Source organism: Cylas formicarius, unplaced genomic scaffold (assembly GCF_029955315.1).
Source record: "Cylas formicarius isolate icCylForm1 unplaced genomic scaffold, icCylForm1.1 PGA_scaffold_6__28_contigs__length_40554024, whole genome shotgun sequence".
Lineage (NCBI taxonomy): Eukaryota > Metazoa > Arthropoda > Insecta > Coleoptera > Brentidae > Cylas > Cylas formicarius.
The window spans coordinates 29,563,809-29,588,614 of NW_026844347.1; the positions used below are offsets into that span (position 1 = coordinate 29,563,809).

Here is a 24,806-nt window from a genome sequence, read left to right on the forward strand (position 1 = left end):
ACATACAAAAAATCTCTCTATGAAATACTGGAATATCTTGGTAAAAAGCATCCATTCTGAAATGGTGAAATATAAAAACTGTCTTCCAGGTTTGTGTTAGTAAACCTTTGTTCTAAAGGCTATATAACCTCGCAAAACTAGCCTTTCCGTTTTACTCTTAATGTGAATAAAGACTCTGTCCATAATTCACTAAGCCTCAAAACAAATTTTAACAAACTACCGTAATCCGTGAAGCAAACGAACGAAGCTTTATTGTTATATACGGACAAAGTTTTACTCCATTATTATCGTAACCTTATATTGAGTATAATAAAGAGTGTGTGGGACCATCAAATCCATTACAGAAGAAAGAGACACAAAAAAAACAATCAGTTGAGCGGGTAGAGAGATGAACGTAAATAATAAAAAAAGAGCGAGGTTCAAAATTTTACCGAATTCAAAATTATTGACGTTTCCACACACACACACGAGGGCGGTCCCCGTTATCATTATCGCTATTATACTCAATGTCGAAATTGATCCGGAACGTGAGCTAGAGTGGGATAGGAATAGTGCGAGGAAAGCTACGTATTAGGGAAATGGACAAAAACGCTCTCTACCCCGCGAAAATAAGCCAACAAAATGGGAGAAAATAAAACCGAAAGCAAGCAATTGGGAGAGGATATTGTACGTTCATAACGTCCTTGATTAGAAATGGCCACTTGGCGGTAAAGAAATAGTTTTTCCCCAAAACTCAGGGAATTACTGGATACTCGATATTGCCATTTTAATCAAAGACCTTAACTAACGGTGATACGAGTTAAGTTTGCTTCAACTTTTACGCTGTTTTACTTACTTTCCGGTGTTACTTTATCTTTACGTGGACATCCAGAAATACTATATTTAAAAGATGCGTGGTTAGTACGAAAAACAGACACCGTTAGATAATACAATGCCAATTAAGTCCCCCTACCTTCTGTGGTGCGAATATAATCCCGTCACGTGTCCTTGACCCGCACATCCTGGCGTTGGACACTTGCTGCCCTCTGAAACGGATAAAAACTCGTTCTGTACTAATCTGTTAAGATCGACATCTTGTGATTAAAACCGCGTAAAAATATTGGTCAATCTTTAAACTTTAAATTGCATATATGTTTATCTGCAATTTAAAGTCCTGCGTTCAAGTAATTACGACGTATAAAATTGTTCTGTAATAACATAAACGTGTGACACGAACAGCTCGCCCTAAATAATTGTAGCTTCGTTATACGGGGAAAAACGAAATTAATCGTTTCGTTTGTGAGATAAAAAAAGTTCGGAATAATTATTATTTAAAAATAAATTTGGCCTCGATTGATCCAAGATCAAATAAACTGCCATCTTGAATAAAATTAAAAAAAAAGCAGGTTCACTGCTTCTATGGATCCTGATGATATTTGTCAGAAATAACTAAAAATTTTAAGATAATCATTTTCAACTCAACATGCTTTATGTTTGCTGCACATTTTTAACCATCTAACTACCAACCTAACCACAAACCAACCAGCAAAACTAACCATATTGCGGTCTTGAAAAAAAAACAGCATCTGTCAGCAATGAGAAACTTTGTTACTACTACTATTCTTTTAATTCTTTGAGCAATATGCAGACTGTAGACAGAGTGTATTGTTTGCACATAATTCAATTTGTGTATTATGCCGGACCAAATGTTGTTTGTTGATTGTGGATCGAGCTCAGACAGTGTCGCTGGTACCGAAATCAACCAACAGCCCGAGTCAGAAATCAAGAGAAGGTCTGGGATGGCAAAAGAAGCTGGCAGGCTGGTGAAGATTTTGAAAGGTCACCATATCCGGAAAATGACCCAGATGAGACTTCTGAAAGCGCTGATATTCTACACCGCAATGCATGGCTCAGAATCTTGGTCGCTAAACGCTGCATGCCGCAAGAGAAAAGAGGCGGTTGAAATGACATGCTAACGCACGATGTTGAGGATCTCTGGGATGGCCCGTGAGACAAATATTTTCATAAGTAGCGAACTCAATATCCAGCGAAGCATACTCCAGCCTTTTTATCACGTGACATGGAAGGACGGGATGGAGAAAATTATGATCCAGAAGATGGCGAAAGAACGAGAGATATATCCCCCTTATAGGTTTATAGACCACATCAAGAAAATCACAAATATATCAGTACCAAGAATCATGAGAACCGTAGAGACAGGGAAGCATGGAGGTTTGTATAATGAATAAGTCAAGACACTCGGAATGGAGCAATGACTGAAAAGAAAAAGACAGGACTTATTTTTGAAAATAATAAATAACATCTAACAGATAAAGCACTATGTAATCATGCTTTGAAGAAGTTACTGTTATAAACACCGATTTTAAAGATAAAATCTTCATGAATATGCATTGTGTTTATGTAATTGTATGTATGTTTACGTAACATTTGTGTGTAAAGTGGACCAAATTTTTAAAATAATAAATAATAAAAAACTCACTATCTAATTTTCCTTTGAGGAAATTACGTTACTATTATAACTACAGTTTAAAAATAAGATGTCAAAGTGCATTCATTGTTGTTTGTATTTGACTGTGCATTTTGGGCAATGATTTTTCAAAATAATTATAATTGTTTATAATTATTATAATTAAATTAATTATAATTATAGTAAATAATCTTAGGGTTTCCTTCGTGAAAAACTCCAATCTTCCTAAGAGAAAAGTTCGTTACGATCATGACCACAGAGTTTAAAGTTATCCATCCTCCTACGAAAGTGGGTTGCTATCACCTAATTCTGTTTCTGTGTTATGCAGACTTGAATTTTCAAAATAATTACGTTATGAAAAATCATTATCCAACCTTCCTATAAGGAAATTTAGTTACTATTATAATCATACAGTTTAAAGATAAGATTATCTTCATGCGACAGTGCATTTTTCGCAAATAACTCTAATTCTGTGTAATTGGTACTGGTTTTTCAAAATAATGATGTTAAAAATAAATTTTCGCCATGAAAAACCATTATTCAACCTAATGTGGACTGAAATAAATAATAAAAACCATCATGTACGTAACAGGAGGAAATTTCGTTGCCAGTAGAACTACAGAGTTTAAAAATTAAATCTTCATGCGAAAGTGCGTTATTGCCATCTAATTTTATTTATCTGTTATGTGAACTAATTTTTCAAAATAACAGATAATAAAAAAAAAACACTCTCTAATCTTCTTATGAAAAAATTTAGTTTCCGGTAGAACTACAGAGTTTAAAGATAAAATCTTCATGCAAAAGTGCGTTATTTGCACCTAATTCTATTTATGTGTCATGCGGACTGATTTTTCAAAATAATTATGTTGAAGATAAATTGTCGCCATGAAAAACTATTATCCAATCATCTTTTGAGGAAATTACGTTGCCATTGAAACCACAGAGTTCCCAAAAAGATTGTCTTCATGTGAAACTGAGTTACCTATTTGTTTATTTCAATGAAAAAATTTCGTCGCCAGTAGAACCACAGAGTTTAAAGATAAAATCTTCAGCGCGAAAGTGCATTGTTTTGCATATTTTACTTGTGCTTTATGTTACTGGACTGATCTTTTAAAATAATTGTGTCGAACTTACGTTTCCACCTTTAAAAAACAACCATAATACAAGAACCTTCGTTACTGAGAGAAAAAAAACTACCCCCGTGCGCCGCCTCTATACCGAACGCTATTAAATCCATATGTATGCTCAACTTGTTTACCATTAAAACGAAAAGATAAAACGACGAAAAAGACCTCGCCGCCGTTTTTTTTTGTTTTTTTTTCCTCATCTGGCTCGGGTTGCAAAACGCCAAATTAAAACAGAAAAGGACGAAACATACACGCACACACGAACATAAAATCTTCTGCGCTGATGTGCATATCTTTCGGTGCGGAAAACTCCGCCCCGACGGATCGATTAGCCTATCGTAACGGCACGGGTGGAGACTCACAAGAAAAATCTTTTTTCCAAAAAAAGAAACCGCAGCCGTGAATGGATGAGATGGTGCGCGGGTGCGAACGTATAGCGGTCACCGCACCTGCGGAGTAGAGGCAGCAGTTTAGAGATTGTTGGCGTCATATACGCCACCCACGCCGCAGGACGGATCGCTGCTGCTCGCTCGCTCCGTCGTTCCTGCTGCCGTCGGGCTGCTGGAGTTTTTACGCGACCACGACGACGACACCGACAAATTTATGGCTAAACACGACGAGCGAATATTCGGTCTAATTAACAGATGGAAACGTAGGTTGCATTTTTGTTAGTCGTTAATGAGTTCAAACACGTTTTTACACTCCCTATTGTACAGTGACCCTCGAAAATATACCCATCAAGCGTGCATGTATGCACTTTAAAATGTCAGCTTTATTAAACACCGTTGCGATCAAATTCGAGAATTTCCGATGCTTTGGTCACGGATGGGAAACGTTTTAAACACTAGTTTCTATAGTCCCTAAATAAACTCGAAACTGAAACTGAAGTGTCACTTAGATACTAATATACTAAAATATTATTATATTATTGTGAGTGGTTACTATTTAGTTGTTAGATGTTTTATATTTTGCAAAGGCTTTGTGCCTTCTAAGTTGTTATGTAACTTTTTTTATAGCAAGAGATTTTTAGAGAAACAGTGGTTTAACAAGTAACCAGAAATTGCTAGTAAAAATACCTGGCATATCTTTAGCAAATGCAACAAAGAGGACCAATCAACTTCAAGTTATGGAAAAGACTGACGTTTAGAAAATTGTTTCGTTAATTTTTTACCTATTGTTCGAGTTACGGTGAAAAACAGTTTCTCCCTTTCGTTCAAGTTTAAAATACGTTGATATAAAAGTAAGGCATTCCTACGCTCAATCGGAAATTTGCAACATTAATATTAGTTGGTTAGGACTAGATTCATAACCATAAATGTTTACATGAAGAAAAGGCAATACGCTTTTATCCATATCAATAAAAAAATAAAAATAACTTTTAACAATATTGTTATTCAGTCATAATGGTAAAAATGCCGAAACAAAATCGGTTTCAATTTTCATGGTTTCCTATGAATATGTAATATGAAACCCGTCAAAAGTAGTCAAAATCCATTTATAAACGGAGGAGGTTTCTAAACTAAGAATATCCATACTGCTTATACCGACAAAGTTAGACTTTTGGTTGAGAAGTACAGGTTTAAAGCACTTTTGTCTACGGAAATTAATGAAGAAGTTGATTTTAACTGCTAACAGTCTAGTTTAACGAACTTTTTATCAATAAAAAATTGTAAGCACCTTATATAAATTCCAGCTCGATTGTGGTAGTGGTTATTACACGAATTAAGTACACATTTACATTTTTTAGTTTTGTAAAACATCACTGAGATGAACATACATGTGGTAAGGGCACAGGTAACCACACCAACTACACATTTTAAAGGTTATTTTGCATTTTTTAATATTTTTGTTCTATAATTAAGATTGATGTTAGGATAAACATTTGGCACTATTTAACATCTTATAAATTAGTAGAGTAGAGAGTATTTTGTTTAAACCAAGGTACCTAAAGAAATGACATAATGCTTTTGAAGTTTATACAGGGTGCATGAAAAAACTTGACCTTTCTTTTACAAGATCATGTACATATAAAATTTTATAGCGACGTTCTTTTATGAATCATAGAAAGTTATGGAGATTGTATATGCAAACTACAGGATTTAAACTAAACTTTGCAATTTCGGTCTATTTATAAAAAACTAACCGAAACTGTGTATAAAAACGAGCTAATGGAGACAGCGGGTAATTCGATAAAGCGTTTTTAAGAATTTTTCAAGAGAAATTCATCTATTAAGGCCGAAATTAAAACAGTTTCTATTAAAATGATTCTTTGTGCTTGGGAATGGCATATAATAGAAAGTGCTTAAAAAGTATTTATTGCAGCTTCTTGCAAAAAGTAAAGTGAATTTTTTTTATTACCGCGAATCATAAGATATTTTTTTAAAATCAGCTATAACAAAGGAAAGCAGAATGTTAAGAATATCAAATTTTGTGAGAAGCGTTTGAGGGAAGAATTGTGAGAAAAGTTTGCAATAAAATGTTTGCACTAATTTGAAAAAAGGAATCACTTTATAATATAGTTGTTTTGACGTTTTAAGAATTTTACAGCACCTTAATCGCAGAACTTCGCAGGACAGTATTAAAAACCATCCCAACAGATGTTCTGTATTAAGTAGATCTTGCAGGAAATGGACCATGATGAATATTTCTAGAAACTTGAAATTTTTATTTAAAACGTAAATGGGCCGTTTTAAATTTGATAAAGTATTGATGCTGCACCAACACTTAGTGATAGTACCATAAACGTAATTCGCCAAGACGTAGCTAAAATATCAGAACAAAGATGGTCTAACTGTGAAAAGCGAGTAATAAAACAAGACAATATTTATCGAAAACGATTAGTGGCTGCGGTTTTTGAGTAATAAACAGTAGGCAAAGTTAATCACGGGGTTAGTTGTAAAAGCACTATATTTCTGGTAGAACTATAACTATGATTACCGTCGATATTCGATAATAAAACAATTTAATTTCTTGTTCCCTGAAGTATGTGTTAACTGAGATATTTGATGATATGGCAACTTCTGAGTGGAAAAAATATTTTTATGGCACTTGGTGTTGATCCAAGTTGATACACCCTACGACTACGTATATGGAAAATTTGCCAATAACTATTCAACCAGCTCTTCTGAGTTCTGAGAACATTTTATAATATCAAATCGAATCAAAGAAATATGCAGCCATTTTATATAACGTCCCACAAATCTTTGTAAAAAAAATTATAAAGTTACAGCAACGACCAAAAATGTATTATGGAGAAGAGACGAAATTAACATCCGCAGTAACTAAGAAACCGCACAAATCATATTACTATCGTCGCGGCTACACCAGGACTTACCTACCGATGATTTTAAATATTATGGCGCAGGAGAGGGTGCATGAATTTAAACCCTTACTGCTAATAATACCCGAAATTAAACTTCCTCCCTTCATTTCTTCAATCCAAACATCGCGTTTCCCGAATATCCCCTCGAAAGTAACCGTTTTAATGGTTTTCTGTACCTACGCGGACCCCAAATTGTTTGACGGGTTTGATTCATCGTTGTCATAAGTATCGGAATATTAGAAACGGGGAATATTTTTCGCACGTCCGAAATATTTTGCACTTTTCATTTGGAGAAGTCAACAATTAGTAACGGTTGGTTAATTAACAATACGTAGTGCAGTTAACTTTAAGTTAATACTACGAATACTACTTTCAAAAGTCATGAAATGCGCTTTTCTGTAATGTTTTTGAAATTGTTTTGTTTTTAACTGACTTTTTAGGAGATTTTTAAACAACTTGTGTGTTACTGATGTAAGGACAACTTGTATCAGATTTTTGACTAATTATTCATTAACTACTAGCAAGATACTTTACTTTACTTTCTTTTCAAAATATTTCAATCTCAGGCAGAGATTTGCATAATGTTTATTTATCTAAGACCACTTAAAAGAAAATCATATTTTTTATTCCATAATTAGAACAACGTAAGATTATAATAAAAAAGTGAATTCAATTTTTCTAGGAAAAAAAAGTTGATTAAAGAATAGAGTGTATTAGGGTGAGATATACAAACACTTCTTGTAAACTGAAACAGATTTCCATTAAATCAAGGAGTAACGGATAAAACAAACGAAAATTGAGACCAAGACTTTGTCAAGCTCGACTTGTTCGCTTACTATAATAATTACAACACGAAAATAAATATTATGACTAGATCTACCTACCTCTTCGGAAATCTCTACATAACAAAAATATCTCCATGACGTAACATTGCAAAAATAATTTAATTTAAATAGAAAAATTGAAAAACTCGTTACAGTCTAACAGTTAAACATTTTTAACGTTATTTGCCGGAATTTGGTTCATTTTGCACATGAAATTGAAATGACAGGTTGTAACTGTAATTTCATAACTACACACACACACACACACACACACACACACACACACACACACACACACATATATATACACATTTCACCATTACGAAATACAAAGTTAAGAGTGAGTGCTCCTAGTACTCCTAGAACTGACCACAAAAATTTTTGATCAGTGATTTCGAGTAACTTCTTCCAACAATAAATCGCCAAAAGTTGTTGGCTTATAACTCGCATAAGTAGAATAAATGAGTTTTTGTGCGCAAGAATAAAACACAAATTAAGCAGTTACCTTTCGATTTTAAAACCACCATTGTAAATCGTTTTTCGCGCCTTCGCTACCCACAAAATTGAACCTTTCAAAGTGTATGCGTTTTTAACGACAAAATAAACGATTTCACTAAAAAAGCATGAAAAGCAATATCGTTTCAATCGGTACACGCCAGGCACCCCTTCGATCATTCTCCGAATCATGCACACGTTGGCTTAAATTAGCATTCATAGCAGGATACATTAAATGGTGATTAACGTAGGGTTGTAAAGCAACGTCTTTCGTGAACCGGCTTGCCTGGCGTTTTCGCAAATTCAATATTAGACTACGGAAAAAAATATCAACATCAGCATGTTGCATTTTTAATATAAAAAAGATAAAGACAACACTTTTGAGGTCTTTGTCGTAAATTTTGAATAAATTGTACGACCACAAAATGGAAGAGTTTCTAAATCTGCTTTAATACTGTAGTTCTATACTTTATAAATTATTTTGTTTTATTTTATAATGAGCTCTGTCTTAATATTAAGTACGGGGTATATTTTTGAACGCTACCTACACTATCCGTTATTAATAAAAAAATATCAAAAATTGGTTTTAAGTGTCAAATTTTGATAGGTTGATGAGTTATGAAAAATCCATAAAAAACGTGAAATTTTCGAATTTACAGTTGTGTATAAATAAGCTACAAAGTATTTGAATTAAATAGCTTAGTGGTGGTTTAATTTTATTAATGTTTTACAAAACGGAAAACAGAAATTGTTTAAATAATTTCATTGCTTTAAAGCAAAAGTAAGGCTTAATAATGTCAATTACAGTGTTTTTTTGTTAATTAAATCATAAATACCTTGAATGTGAAATATTCTAATTAATACCTATTTCCATAATTATAAATAAAAATTTAAACAGGTCTATCCAATAAAAAAAGGATTATAATGAAATTGAAATTAATAAATAAAATATTAAATTCTGAGTGTTTTACGTTTTTTTTGCATCTTAGAGATTTGTAATCGTTTGTAAATTTTTAAAAGATAATAAAACATTTGAAACATACGGACATCTGGGCTCTTTCGTTGTCTGCGCTTTCGCAACTTATGCAAAACTTATCACATCTGTGAAATCGCTTGGTCAGAAATTCTAAGCTATCCACAAGCCTTGACGTTTTTCCATTTTTTTTCTAGGGCGCCCGCGTTACCCTCTCCCTCTACCCTCTACAAAAAAAAAAGCAATTTGGACGCGACTTGAATCAACATTCATAGCAAGATACATTAAACTACGATTAAGGCATAAAAAAGGGTTGTAAGCAACGTCTTGCAGGGGTGTTCCGTAAGTTCGAAGGAGGGGAGGACCGGATGGTAAAAAGCCCGTTCCAAGGCTCGTCACGTCTTCCACGTTGACATGCTAGCTTATAACTTGTATCAAGTAAACCCATAATACGGTGGATGGCTGTCCGCGAACCCAGGTGACAGTTACGTGCATGCGGAACGGAATTTTCGGTACCAATTATTATTAGACGTTGCCCACGGACTTTGGAAGTCGCGTAAATATACGAGCGATAATCAGTTTGGCGCGGTGATGAGAAACGTGCGTGGAAATTTTCCGAGTGAGGAAAAATTATTAGTATTTTCTTAGACAAACTTGTTTATTTAACCGTTCCATCAAATATGCACGCAAATTAAGAATGACATATCTTGAAACGTTCCTGACTGGGCAATAAGAACTACACACAAAAAATGAAGAAAAAAATATCCGAACACAATGTAGGCGCTAAAATTTTCAAAGATAGTTCCAATACCGAAATATTTTATTTGTGAGACTGCAGACATATTTCGTCCTATTGCTGTCCTGCCTGTATTTTTGAAAATCTTCGAGGCTTTGTTAAAAGAAAGAATTGAATCGTATTTTGATAAAAAATAAAGTTTTTGAAGAGAGCCAGTTCGGGCAAATCAGCGATTCTGGAAAAGGTTTTGGAGGCTATTGATGGTAAGGTATGTATGACCTTGTTGGATCTTTCGAAGGCTTTTCATTGCATTAGCCATGAGTTTGTTGTAAACAAGCTTGGATTTTACAGTATAAGGGGCCAAACCTTACTGTAAAATCCAACCTTAACAACTGACAAAAAACGGTGATGTTTTTGAACCACAATTTGCTCATTTAGGAGGCTCAATGCAGAGTCCTATTTTTTCCCTAATACGACTTACCCTCAAATATAAGATTACATATAGGGTCTTTATCTGCACTTGACACAACAATACTTAATTTGGATAGAATTTTAAATGACGCAGTATTTGTAAGTACTCATTGTTAATACAGAAGAGTGGTTTCATTCGAATCGTTTTAAATTAAATGAAAATAAATCATAAGTTGCCGTTTTTCGGGTGCACCCGATCTTAATTCTCACAAGGCTAAACTTCTGGGTGTGTACATAAATAGTAAACTTAACTGGCACGTACATATAGATATGCTTTCCGGCATATTAAACAAAGCTACACTTCAGAATAGAACATTTATTCAACTCACAACTTTTGAATTTTTTGAAATTTCATTAACGTGAAATCATGTAGTATACTGTTGTGGGGAGACTTTTCAGAGAGAGAGAGAGAGAGAATTTTTAAAATCTAAAAAAAACATTGTTTGAACTTAATGTGGTGCACAAAGTAAGGATCACTGTAAGCCAATATTAAAAAAAAAAGAGAATACTAACTGTCAATTCAATTTGCATCTATCAGTACTTGTCAAGTTGTATAATAAAATACCAGTAACTCTTAAAAACAACTGTTCCCCGCTTAGGTTTCAAAAAAAAATTTTTAAACATATATTTACAGAGGAATGCTTTTATAACTGCAAAATGTTTTTGAATGCAACTTTCAGAGCTACATGATCTCTAAATTTTAGATATTAGAGGCTCTCGAGATGTGGCTCTATTGCAGAGGAACAAAACAGCTAGTGCATATCGAGAGAAGTTTGAAGGCAGAAGAGAGATAGGATGGTAGAAAATATCACGAGAAGGTAGGTACACTCCGTGTTGTATATAATACCTTTTCTACGACCATTAGATTTTGGGGTACATTTCTGTAAAAAAGCACCAATACATTCACTTTGTGACGTATGTCGTGTTCATCGGAATTGACATCGAAGTTTTAAATCTACCCAAAATATACGTCCGCTCCTAACCGTGAGTAAAGGGTCCGTGGCTCGTGACAGTATTTGATGAATACATTTTAAAGACACACCTGTATATCAACATAGACTACAGAGATTGTTGTCCGTATGTTTCATAAACTTAACCATCTATATTCACGCGTACTGAATCCATCCTTAAAATTCTAACATTTCTAACATTTGTTCCCCTATTATCAATCTTATTACTTGATCCACTAACGCTATAAGATTTGTTTACCAAAAACTCGAAGTTTCAGTATTAATTTCTGATGAGCTTTAAATTATAATTCTAAATCTCATAGAAAAACGTTCCTTTAACGCTTGGTCAATGTTGTTTTTAATTATTTTACGCTTGTCAGGATTATGTTAGATAAGTTTAAATTTCTAAGGAGTTAAGGCCACGGCTACGGTATAACATTTGCAACAAATCATTGATTTTGGAAGCTGTGGTTGTGAGCTGTTGATGGTTTGGTAAATTCGTTATCTAAATTTAATTTGATAAAATAGATTTTTCCTGAAAAACAACAATGTAGCTAAAATCGTTATATCTTAGAACACATTTTTTCGACGAGTGGTAGATGAGTAGTTTTCTATTGGCGGAGAATTGTTAGAACACGGACCTTATTGCGTACCGTGAACACTTAACATAATTTTTTCTGCACATACATGAACTGTTTCCATAGCTTCAACATTGTAGTACACTGCGTCGAATCAAATTAAGATATTATTGAGTTATCAAAAATGGCTATTTATGAAATGCCAAATTCGGCCTATGATGTCTACAAGATTACTGCAGAAAACGAAGCAACGGAAACCTAATCACGAAACCAGCGATTTTTATGTATTTTGGGGGGACAATTTGCCGCTAATGACAACAATTATTGCATCCAAGCCCAATAAATACGGATTAAACGATGTCGCGGGTATTTCATGCCAACTGCCGACACGTCGCAACGTCCCTCCGTGATGAAAGGAAGTTACGGGAGCTTCCGTTCATTACGTAATTATAGTCTTCCGCCGTTGTTCGCCGGGATAATAATTTATACCTAGTTTATTTGTAATATTTCTCGTACGATAACATACACAGAACAACGCGATGGCTGTTCTATGTATACCGTTAATTGTAAATTTAATTTTTTGTATATGGTCATTTTTTGGTCTGTCACGGCGTCATTTATTCGACATAACAATCCTTCATAACACACACAGAGTTATTTTCTCTTTTTAAATTAAAATGTTTAATAATGTTCCCGAAATCTGCATCTTTCTTTTGTGACTTAAGTATAGTACAACTAGCTATACTCAAAATGTGTCTAAAGAACATTAACTGATAATCATTACTATACTTAATGGAGTCTACTTTCAGGCTACCTCCTCCTTAAACTGTAATTTTAGCATTTAGACTTAGAATTGGTCTGTTTGTGGACTATTTTATGAAACAACTGGATAAAATTACACCTACATTGCAATAACAAACAATAGAATCCTCAAAATGTAGTTGTTTTAGACACTTGTCAATTTCCCTATTGAAGTACGTTACTGGATTTGCTGAGAATTACACTAAGTTAGACAGGGGAGGTAAATTTTTTAGAAATAAAGAGAAAATTTTGTATAATATACAAGGTGTAGATACTGTATCTGTTACATAGGTACTAAAGGCCCTGCATATGCCGATAATACTCAATACTTATGAAGCAACTATGAAATAAAAATTTAGAAGATCCATGTTCGCATGCGCGGGATTTAAACACTCGTTTTAACCAATGACCATGCGGTTTCATTAACCAACATGTATACCAACTTTGTATAGAGCATTTTTGCGGCAGTATTTTTTCAAAATATGCCTAGATGTCGTTAAATGCTTTGGGAAAAATGGCAGGTTAGTGGGGGAAATTTTGAGGTTTTGAGGTTACTTTTTATGGTAGTAGGGCCATTATATTATGTAATAGCTATATGGTATCTGTATATACATTCCACGATACTTACCGTAGGATCTTTTATTGATTTTATTAGTTTTCGTCTTCGTCTATAAGTTTAGAACCTACATTTATAAAAAACAAAATTTGGTGAAAGTGTTTTACTGACTCAGTCTCATGTCGGTTTAATGAAAGTGAAAAACAGAATCGGAATGGGAACAAGGCCGGATTATAAAATTGCAAAACCACAACACCGCATATCAAAATTTTTAAAATATATTTTAACATATGGACAGAGCATAACAAGGCAAGTAAATCAAATAGAAAAGTTGACCTATCAGATTTTTGTCTGCAAAAAAAAGTTTTACATGTTGATATCAATCTCCGTGAATGGTTCCTACAGAAATTAACATTTTTCTGTTTAAAATTGGTAAGAGGATAAATATTTGGTAAAATTACGATATTAAGCTACGTACTGAACCAGTCAAACTTAACCAAATTTTGTTTTTTATAAATGATATTCCTAAACTTATAACCCAAGAAAAACAATTGATCAAATCAATAAAACAGGACGGATCTCGTGCAATTACGTGATTTCTTTAGAGTAATTGAGCCGCCTAGCACTAAATAAAGGACCAACTATCTGGACACTAATTTAAGTGGAAGGTGCAACCTTGAATTACAAAAAACATGCTCTAAACTATGCCAGCATTTGGGAAATAGCAGTCACAGATGAATGCCGCACTGTTTACATACCTCTGCCTATACTATTCGGTGAAAGTGATCCGGTAGGAGTGCCGGACTTCGAAGACTCAACAGACGAACTTTCCACGGCCGCAACAGTTGGAACCCCTTCCCTCGCTACCTCTTGCAGGACATTAGCGGCTCTCGATCGGATATTGGCGGGCTGAAGAATCGTGTATTGTTTATTAGCCGCATCTGGTGATTTAGCTGACGGGGCTTCAGTGGCTGTTTCGATGGGTTTTAAGATATTTTTAGGCTTATCATCGACTGGCCCCGTTTGATCCATCGATGGATAGCCGACAAAGGTTGCTTCTGCCGGATATGGTCCCAGATTTGTCAAGTTTTTACTGGGCTGAGGCGGTCGAAACGCCGACGTCGAGGAGAACGGCGAAGTCGAAGGGTTAATTGACCTAGAAAATGTAGAAAAGCTCGATTCCGTATATTTCGACTGACGCTCGTCTTGTTTCCTCTTGTGTTTTTCACCAGAATGGTCCGATTTATCACTAAATTCGTTTTTCTCGGACGCCGCTTCCGACATATCGATTTCCAATTCGTTCGAAGAATCGTCTACGAGCTCGTTGAAATCGGGCGGATGATATTCGTTTTTCCTCCTGTCTCCGTCATCGTCGGTAATTTCTTGTTTCACTCTAACGCTCTTGCATTTGGTATTGTCAGACTTTTCCTCTTCTCTAAGTGTTATTACGTCTTTTAGCGAACACGCGTTGTCGGTACTGCTATTGGAAGCCGATGAAGGCGACATTTTCACGCTGGCTTTCTTCTCGTCGAATAGATTTTCGAACGCCGGAGATTCTTCGTTCTGAGAATTGTAAGAACCCCTTGGTCCCGGCCAGCTACCTAAATTTTTTAGAGCCGCTTCGGTCTCTCTAATTAGAGTTTCGTCGTCTGCCGCCTCCGTCTCCGCCACGTTGACCATAGGCGACAGTTTTTGACTTTTCTTTGCGGGACTGCTGGCGGAAGATGCGGGCAGAACCCGCTTCTTCTGCGGCAGGAGCAAAGGTTTCGCCGCAGTCTCGTCCGACTTTTTCCTGCGTTTATCGTCCAGCGTTTCAAGCTTTGTAAAACTTTTCGCCACCGCGGCCATACCGATCGTATTGTCTGTTTTTCTCTTCTTCAGATGGGAATATCCAAACGGACGAGTCGATCTGAAAGAGAGAGATGCACCATTACCGAAACGAATATCAGACACCAAAAACATTTGAATAAGTTTTATTTTTCCCTCAAGGAGAGCACGAATATACACGATTTACTTTAAGAAGGGTTTGAATCTAGACCAATACGTACAGCGACTTTTGATAAATAAAGTTTTTTTTTTTGCTGGTGGTGTTTGAAAAAAAAAAAGAAGTAAATTCTGCTTATATTCTTTACAAATCTTCTGAATTCTTCCTGCGTCGGGTGTTGATGTTACATCAACTTGCTGATTTTTCGGCAATTATCCTTTGGCTTCTTCAGAACTTAACTGAAACTAAAGATCGCGGGTAAGATTGTTTGATTGTTTAGAGATTTCTATAGATTCTGGGATTTTTCTTGACAGAATGCAGAATTACAGCACTCCATGGATATGTGGCGAAGAATACACTGGAAACATAGGACGAAAAATTTCAACTAGCCTAAAAGAACATGCAAGAGCCTTAATACTGAGACAAATAAACTCATTAGGAGTTGCCGAAAGCCGATCACACTAAAATTCTTGCATGTAGTCAATTCTTCTTCAGATCTTCAGATCTGTTTCAAGTTAATAAAACAAGATTAAGTCTTGCCTTAGTAGTGACACAAATCCAGGGTACAGAATAATAGGTAATATCGTATAATATGTTAAAACAGCTGTCAGAGTTTCAATTTGAACCCATTTGAATTTTAATGAGTAATGAAGGCAGTCTCTAACAGCAGTCCTTTATGTTTCTTACAATTAATACATATTGAAACTTTTTCCTCCATTTACATATTAATATTGGTTCTAAACACTAAACTGAAACCTCTACAATTTATTACATTTGTTGGGGAAAATTTTTAATTTTCTGTTGACCCTGCAAGAGGAATGCATTAACGTGAATTATGTAAGCCTTAAATAATTAGGAAATACAATGAACGAAAATGGCAATCCAGATGAAGAGACGAAATCTTGGTCAGAACAAGCAACAGCACATTTCTAAATCTTCTTCAAAACCACTTAAATGAACAAAATTGAAACATCGAACTCAGGTAGGCGGCTTTTAATTGATGAAAATCCATTTCTCAAGATAAATAAGAACTCAAAGTTCCGATTTTCACGAAATTATATATATTCACATAACAATTGTTTCAACAAATTGTCATGTGAATATATATAAGTTCGTAAAAATCTGAAGTTTAGGTTCTTATCTATTTTGAAAATTGAAACATCTGAAGTAGGAAAATGCGATCGAACGCTGCCTTAAATTAGATGATTTTATTAAGAAAAAAATGCATCGGTCCCGTGTGGTGATTTATTTGTAAGGAATAACCGTTGACCGCGCATACAATCGAAACCTGGCGCTTACCCTATTACCAGCGTACACGACAGTAACTTTTCGAAAATCCCCGAGCTTCTGTTAAATACAGATAGCTAAAGTAAGGACTATCTACTAGGATAAACTGCTTAATCCGAGGCAGGCACTTTAAGGCGAGCCCACTGTTTTAGAACCCATCGCAGGAGCAGGGACTTTAGATTGAAAGTCAAAGTCTAAAGCCTGCGGGGATTAAGTGGCTGCCTATAGCCTGTTTAGAAATTTAAGAAGCTAAAAAACATAAAACTCGGCTGTCGGCAAGACCGAATGAGTCAATTTTCTAGTTAGATAAATTACTGTTTAGACTGTCGCGTAAGATAAAGAGCCGATCCTCGTGGTCAATGTGGTTAAACTTTTCAAAAGACTTTAATCTAAGTTAAAAGATGGGTGAACACAATAAAATCTTTAGTTTATTTTGCGAATAAAACAGCATACGTATCTAGGCAAGCTTTGCTACCTCTCAAAACGTTGGCTTCTTATATTTTCTTCAATTATTTACTATTCCCACATTGCAGGGTTTAGTTATGGAGAAACAAAATAACACAACGAAAAACCTACCTCATTGATTAAATAAAGTTTCTTATCAGCTGCTTTTGTGTTGTAACTTTAGAAAGTCGTTAGACTTCTGAGTCATTTGAAAATTTCTCAAGCATTCATTTTCCGCTTTGCTTGCGCCTGACCCTATCAATTATCACAACGATTACCATATCATCCTGATGCATACCAATATGAAACTCTTCGGCAGTTAATTCAAACAATCGATAACTGTTAGGCACGCGATGTGCGCGTTCACAGGTAAAATGGTGTTTGCAAAATTAATTAATTTTATTTTGCGTTTTTCATCATCAATACATTGACTCACTCCCTCTCCTTGTTCTCTCTATTCTTTATATCTCCTCTTTTCCAATGTTAGTCACTAATTATAACATGCAATGTCTATTATACATCTCATTGTTTCCTTTTGTTTATCGCCTAAGTCTCAGATATGCTGTCGTATTAGATTGAACTTTGACCATGATTCTTGGATAGTGAAAATAATTTAAAAATAAAGTTATATAAATAAGATGTGGGATCTAGGCTGAAAGCTACTTGTACCTACTTCTATTTCAAAAGTAATTTCGATTTAGCGTTTTAGTACAAATCTGCACAAAATGATTTTAATATCCATTGGCGTAGTCGAGCATGTCCTAAGAAAATAACGTTTATATTTAACGAGAAAATAATATTTTTAGTGTCGGTATCTACAAATTACGTGTCGGGAATGGATAATACGCCGAACAACCCGTAAGGTATACATTTCATCGATAACAAAATAGATTAAAGACCCAAAACTTAACGCTAAAGCTTTTAAAATAACGTTTGATTGGGCCATTAATTCTACACCCCGGGTCTGTTTTGTGGCACGAAAATGATTTCCACGCTCGTCATTTATACATTTGGTGTAATTTCTTTGCGATTGCGATCAAAAGCTAAACAAGCAGAAGTACCCGAGGGTAACTGTTACCGAAGAAAACTAAATTAAACTTATAGATGGTTCGCGTTGAAACGAACGCGATGAATTTAAATTGTTGAACGAGTTTTGTTTTCAAACGGTTATTTCTATCTAGGAAAATGCGGAAAAGTAATATTATTTCATAGTTATAAAGAATTCATTTTCTTAGAAGTTGTTCCGAATAAAAGGCTATATTTTGGTTTCTATATCGATTTTTGAACTTTTATGTGTCATCAAACTCCCAAAAAACTTATGAAGAACTGTAACCAATATTAGTAGTTTCTTTGCAAGAGTTGATCATACATAAATTACAATATGAATCAACTAAATTGAGGAGCGTTCACTGAAATCCCGATATCTCCATTTTTTAGATAAAATGTGAACCGAGAATGCTTTTATGGTTTTTAGAGATTCTTCATAAATAAGATTTGTTCAACATTTTCACTAAATATTGAAATTCGCATTGTTCAGTTTAAATTAGACATATGAAATAGTTTTTATGGAAATTAAATTATATAGAGGCGACTAATTTTGAATGAAAGCACACTTAATGATGACGATGCATAATAACTTTTACATTATCAAAACACGTTGTTGGAAAACTTCCTTATTGAATGGAGAAAATAAATTTTGTGGATAAGACCCGAATTGTTAGAAAATACAATAATTTTACCTGTTACATTTATTTTAGATATTAGTCAATATTTAATTAAAATTCCCATTTTATAACTTTAAATTAATTGTTAACTTATTACGATGCACAAGAATTTCAACCTATTTTTAGTACAGATTTCAGATTCGGAGCATATGTTTTGTTATTATCACGACGTATTTTTGAAGATGATTTTAGAGAAGTATTCCAAATTATTAAATTGATAGCTTGCGATTATTAATAGATAGATAGATATATAGTTTTATTCACAAAGCCAAGTATGCATACAGTGGATGTTTCGTCAGGAAACGAGTATATTATAGAGTAGTATAAAGATACATGGAATTATGTATATAAACAATACGATAACACACATTTAACAGTACAGTATAGAACAGTTACAAACGGATATACAAATAGTACAAACATATTGACAAAATGTACAGAAAATATCACTAAACTCATCAGGGCACTCCTGTAATATATGTTTCAAATTCTTTCAGGTTGTAGAAAGCATTGGTTGACAGAAGCTTTCTGATGCACTTTTTAAATTGTCTTGTAGATAATGCTTTTATGCTTGTAGGAAGCAAATTATAGTAATAAGGTCCTGCGTAATTTAGCGACTTTTTGTAGAACATGTGGTTCAGTCTGGGCTTTATAAGGTGTTCTCTGTTTCGGGTGTTATGACGGTGGACATCCGTGTGTTCCTTGTGAGAGCCTTTATTTTTGTGAACGATGATGAATAATTTAAATAAATATATGCAAGGCACTATTAGTATTTTATTCTTTATAAATATATCTTTGCAGGATAGCCTCGAGGGCAGTCTGAAAATCAACCTAAGTATCCTTTTTTGCTGAATGAACACCCTCTCCGCATCACTCGCTTGTCCCCAGTTTACGATATTATATGAAATAGACGAGTATGCTGAGGCGTAATAGAAAGTCAACAAGGATCTTTCAAAGAAAGAATCTCTGATTGTTAACATTGCAAAAAACGCTTTGTTCAGTTTATTACAAAGACTATCTATGTCGTAGTCCCACTTTAGGAACGCATCGATGTAAGATCCGAGAAACTTTGTTGTGTGGTTTAATTCCACGCGTGAACCCGCAAAGCTGAACGTTAGGTTAGTCAGAGGTTTAACATACTGACCAGTGAATTCGATCGCAACTGTTTTTTCCAAATTTATGATCAAATGATTCTGTTTGCAAAAATCAACAAACTGTTCTGCTTTCGTAAAACAGAAGGTTTTTTGATGAAAACAAAAGGTCAGGAGTTCGCTCATGACACAATTTATTAGAGCTCATCAAATATTTTTTTCATATCATTTCATTTATTAGCATGTTACAAATAGAGAAAATGTATACATACAGTAATGGTAATGAAATATAACATGGAGTAACAATTTTACAACATAATATACAAATAAAACATAAAGTATAATACATCAAACATAAAACATCTATACATTGGGATACATTAAAACTGAACGAAGATTATTACAATAAGTTATCACCGAAAGCGAGTCAAAGAAGTGCAATCATTGGACATAATTGATATCTTGAAAAAGATAACAATTATATTTAATGTTTATGTTTTTATGTTAGAGCCAAAAAGGTGCTTCAATATATATATTTTTTGCTCAATTATACCAAGATCAAAACACAAGGAATACTTGAAAAATATTTTTCTGCAATAAAAAATTACTGAAAAATAAGGCATTTTATAGTTCGGGTGTGACGTTCAATGATTGAAAAATTCCTCCGAAAATTCTATACGCCTTTTGAAATTTGTTTTCTTTTTTTTTGTTTTCATTTGGTAATTATTAATAGTAAGATTAAAACATTAAAAAAAGCTGGCCAGATTGTTTCGAAAAACCAACATTTTTTTTCAAATCGTAATCCCTTTACAAAAATACTTCCATAAAAATTTTCGGCTTTTTTTTAACAAAATAATTATTCCACCCTCGTTTTAAATTTTTTGAAAACTGTAATAGGTACCTCTACCTACTACTAATATTAACTTTCAATGGCTCTATTTATAGGACATTGTGGATGAATGTGATTGATCATTATGTGACGCGTATTATCACTATTTGATGAAGTGTTGACGAGAAACCCTGTAAATTCGCGTTTTATTTAATTATACACCATCCTACTGTTTTATTTCAAGTAAAGCGGTAAAGGAATATAACCTCAGCTAGCGTTATACCTTTCCCCCCTTATGCACAGATATATCGCTAATACGTTCCTTGCGTTGCTCCCCCTTTAAGTAAGGCATGCATGCAGGACAAGGGCAGGGGGCTCCGCCACTCTCCCGGGTTTTTACGTTTCGGTTTTAAAGGGAGAAATATTTAGGGTGCAGGGATGACGGCCGATAAAAACATTGTCTCTTTAAAAAAGTTAAACCCGCCATTTTAATTAGATTGACAAAAATTTAAGCGACAATAGCAATTTTCGTTTTTTAAAAATGAAAGGGTCCTGCAATTATGCATTACGCATACTACACTCTCATTTGCAGATCATGAGGACAAGTATGATACGGACGCCTTGTAATTTTTATATTATTAACTAAATTAAATTTTGCATTTGGCTCGGTTTCTGGTTAACCGTTTTAAGACGTACTTGAGTTACTATAATCAGAGAAAGTTTTGAAGAGTTTTATATTAAAATCGAAAATTTAAAAGGTTTTGCAGAACATAAGAAGTAAGGAAATGGTGTTATTATTGTTATTTTTTTTTGTGTATAGTTCTGAAAGCGGTTTTGGAAAACCTTAATTTTTTTCGAAAATATCATGCTTTAGAACGACATTGAGATTTGTTGGTTGGTTAACTTATTCTATAGTTATAAGTAATTATGATTATATTAATTGTTTTATAAAATTATATATATATATAGACCGGATATCCGTAAATTGAATCGTCGTATAACGAGCATCCATTTCAAATTATTATTTCGAATTTTTTTTTGCTGTTGTCGCAGAATCTATTGATTATTCTTTTTTTTTGCCCAATCCGGGGCTTTCTCCTTTTTTTATTTTTCTATCAACAGGTTTGCCAACCGATTTGTGTTGTTTTTGGAAATTTAATTTTTCAAATGTCCAGTACGGGATGCCCGATTTTTCGTTGCTTTCTGAAATGTTATCCACTATAAATAAATAAATTAATGAAAATAAATTATTAATAAAATTTAAGAAATGTAATATACAAGATTGTAAAACAAATTTAACACTTTCACTCAGCTATTGCTATTGCCTAGCCTTAAGGAATACTATTATAAAATTATGAAAATGATCTTGAGATTTAAAGCATAATTTTCTATACGATCAATACAAATTAATCGTGATAGAAAGTAAGCAAAATTAATAAGTTCATTTTCCATATAAAATTCAACAATTTAGAACTTTTTATCTGTTGTTTGTTTTTTCTGCTTATTTATGTATAGGTCGAAAGCAATCAGTAGCTAAAAAATATATTTTTTAACAAGATAAATAGAAAAACTGAGGAGGGTTATAGTTTGCGTTTGGTCTAATGTTTTAATAATTCAGTATTTTATGCTGTGAATTTTTGTTCTTTGGTTTTCGTTGGCTTAATGTTGAAACATGTTCTATTCTATTCTCTCTCTCTCTCTCTCTCTCAAGAGCTTCTCAAAAATATTAGAACAATTTAGAAAAATAAAACTGGCGAGACAAACTTCTAAAAACTAATGAGTAAATCTAAAATTTTTTTTCAAATTGTAAATCCGCTGAGATATTACACATATGTGTATAGACTTTTTCGATTTTATTTGGATTATTTTTTTTAAACAAAATAATTATTGCACCGTTGCCCTTAATTCATATAAAACGTACCTCGTGTTCGAACAAACCGACTCTATCATTTTTCACTAAACAAAGTCACATCGTCAACAATCCCTCTCGTCCTCATACCATTTTCTAACAAATTGAACAAACACGAACGTCTCACAGAAATCACTCGAGAATTTGGTGAGTCACGCAACACGAGACACGAGCAGTTGTTTTTCCTGCGTGCGTAATCGACACGCACAACGCTGCAACTAAACTGCAGCAGGAACAAACAGCAGGACAGGGAGAGATGGCAGGACTGAAACGAGTAGTCCGACTCGTTGCCGACGGTAAGGATAAAACGTGTAAGGGGCGCGCGCAAGATGCAACCCTCTCTACTTACACGTACTTGCCTGCCCTGCTTTTATCTGCCCACCCCTATAAATAGGGCCTGTTTCACTGGACGATATGTAATCTTCTTCAAAATTATTCGCTACGGCGATAGTGCGCGAAAACGAAGTACAAATGCTTTGGAATTAAACGTCATTGGAAGAGCGAACTAATGGTAATAGAGTTCAGTTCAACATGATGTTTTTTGGTCATACCGCGAAGTTTCAGACAAGTCAGACAAGACAGTCAATTTAATAAAAGAGTTGAATACCATACGAGAAAAGCCATTGCACTAAGCATTCGTAAACTAAGTAAACGGAATATTTTTTTTTATTTCCACTTGCACAGGCTTTAAAAGTTTTAGCAGCTTTACCTAAGTTAAAGGGCCAAATATAGTCATTTAATTCCAAGGTAACTCGTTTTTCATACAAGCTTAAAAGTTATAATACATTTTAATTATAGAATCAGTCATTTCATCATAAAAGCTGAAAATAAAAACCAGTTTCTTACTAATAGAGTATTAGTTACAGTATTAAACATCTTTAGGTGTAATCTTGCGCAGTTATGATAAAGTTATATTAACATTGTTAAATGGATTCTGATTTTTATTACCTGTAATACATATTACTACAATTGCTAGTTCGAGGGTTATTTTCGAAAATTAATAACGATATTCTAGTTGTGCAACCAGTTTCATTATGACAGAAAATTTATATTATCATTTCTACTATGAGCTATTTTGGTACCGTTAAATTACTGATGACATATTTCTTCTTATTATGAACCTTGGCAGCTTGCATCTATATCGCATTAATTAGGCATAAGTTATTTTAAAGTCCTACACTTTAGTTTCCCTATAATACAGATACATCAAAAATGTATTCTGTTTCTAGTTTATTTCTTCTGGGAGTAAACTTTAAAAACACAACATTGAAAGAAGAGTCATTTTAATAAAATCACTCAACAACTATTCATTTAATATTTCGACTGTGCAAGCAAACAAGCTCTGCAGCAATGTTTCATCTTTTGCTTTAGGTGTCGGTGTGTTTGCAATACTAATTATGTAGTTTTGAGCAATTATTCATTCCATTGTCACCTAATGATAAAAAATATTCGAAAATTTTTTAAAAATAAAAAGGCGAAATTTGTATAAAAAACGTATAAAATGCTCTGACTAAAGTTGACAATTAGAACATGTTCATAGAATAATATTAAAAAGAATTGAAATTGAATTGAAATTATATATATCAAATCAAAACACTAAGTGATAGACGTATCAATACAAATTTAAGGTGTTCACATAAATAAAAAATTCCAAATAGTTAAGGGTCAAAAAACAACTATATTAAACTCGAGAGTGCAGAGTAAAATATATGGTAAGTACACTGTACAACCCAAAACATAGTGCATTTATTGCTTTGACCTTTTAAGTATTTTACAGTACCTTATCGGCACACCTTCGCATTAAGTATGTCTTGCCTGAGATGGAGAGAAAGGGTAAGTACTTGTCCTCATTTATCTTAAGGTAAGTTTGAAAATAATCATTTTTGTCTCGTGTGCCTCTTGATTAACAACATTCTTCTTCTTATATTTTTGTGTCTTCTACATAGTTCTTCGATTTGATTTATGTCTTTTTTAATATTTATTGGAATCTAATAATTAAACAATTTTTGAAGGTTACTGATTTTTAACACTTTAAAATGTGGAGACCGTGGAATAAAGTAGATGTCAGAAGAAGACAAGAAAAACAACGCAGAATTGTAAGACGAAGTGGAGATGGTAGTCGAACCTAATGATAATTTAGAAGACGAACGACCTCAGCAAATAAAAAAGCGGATCCATTTGTCTTCGGACGCTAAACAAATTATTTTGAATATTTGCAATTTTTAATTCAGAAGAGAA

General features: G+C 33.8%; 1 protein-coding gene across 6 annotated transcripts in view; it reads right to left on the reverse strand.

The window, feature by feature from the left end:
* The window catches only part of LOC132703142 (myelin transcription factor 1), a 456,348-nt gene that overhangs the window by 19,177 nt on the left and 412,365 nt on the right, over positions 1-24,806 (reverse strand). For 5 of the 6 annotated variants that reach the window (XM_060672238.1, XM_060672236.1, XM_060672237.1 and 2 more), the window contains 3 exons: positions 14,059-15,209; positions 953-1,025; positions 836-876 (listed from right to left, as the gene is read on the reverse strand). In XM_060672238.1, the coding sequence (XP_060528221.1) occupies positions 836-876; positions 953-1,025; positions 14,059-15,209 (1,265 nt within the window). Of the gene's footprint in view, positions 1-835; positions 877-952; positions 1,026-14,058; positions 15,210-22,580; positions 22,818-24,806 lie in introns of those variants that run through there. The other variant, XM_060672242.1, reaches the window with a different exon arrangement.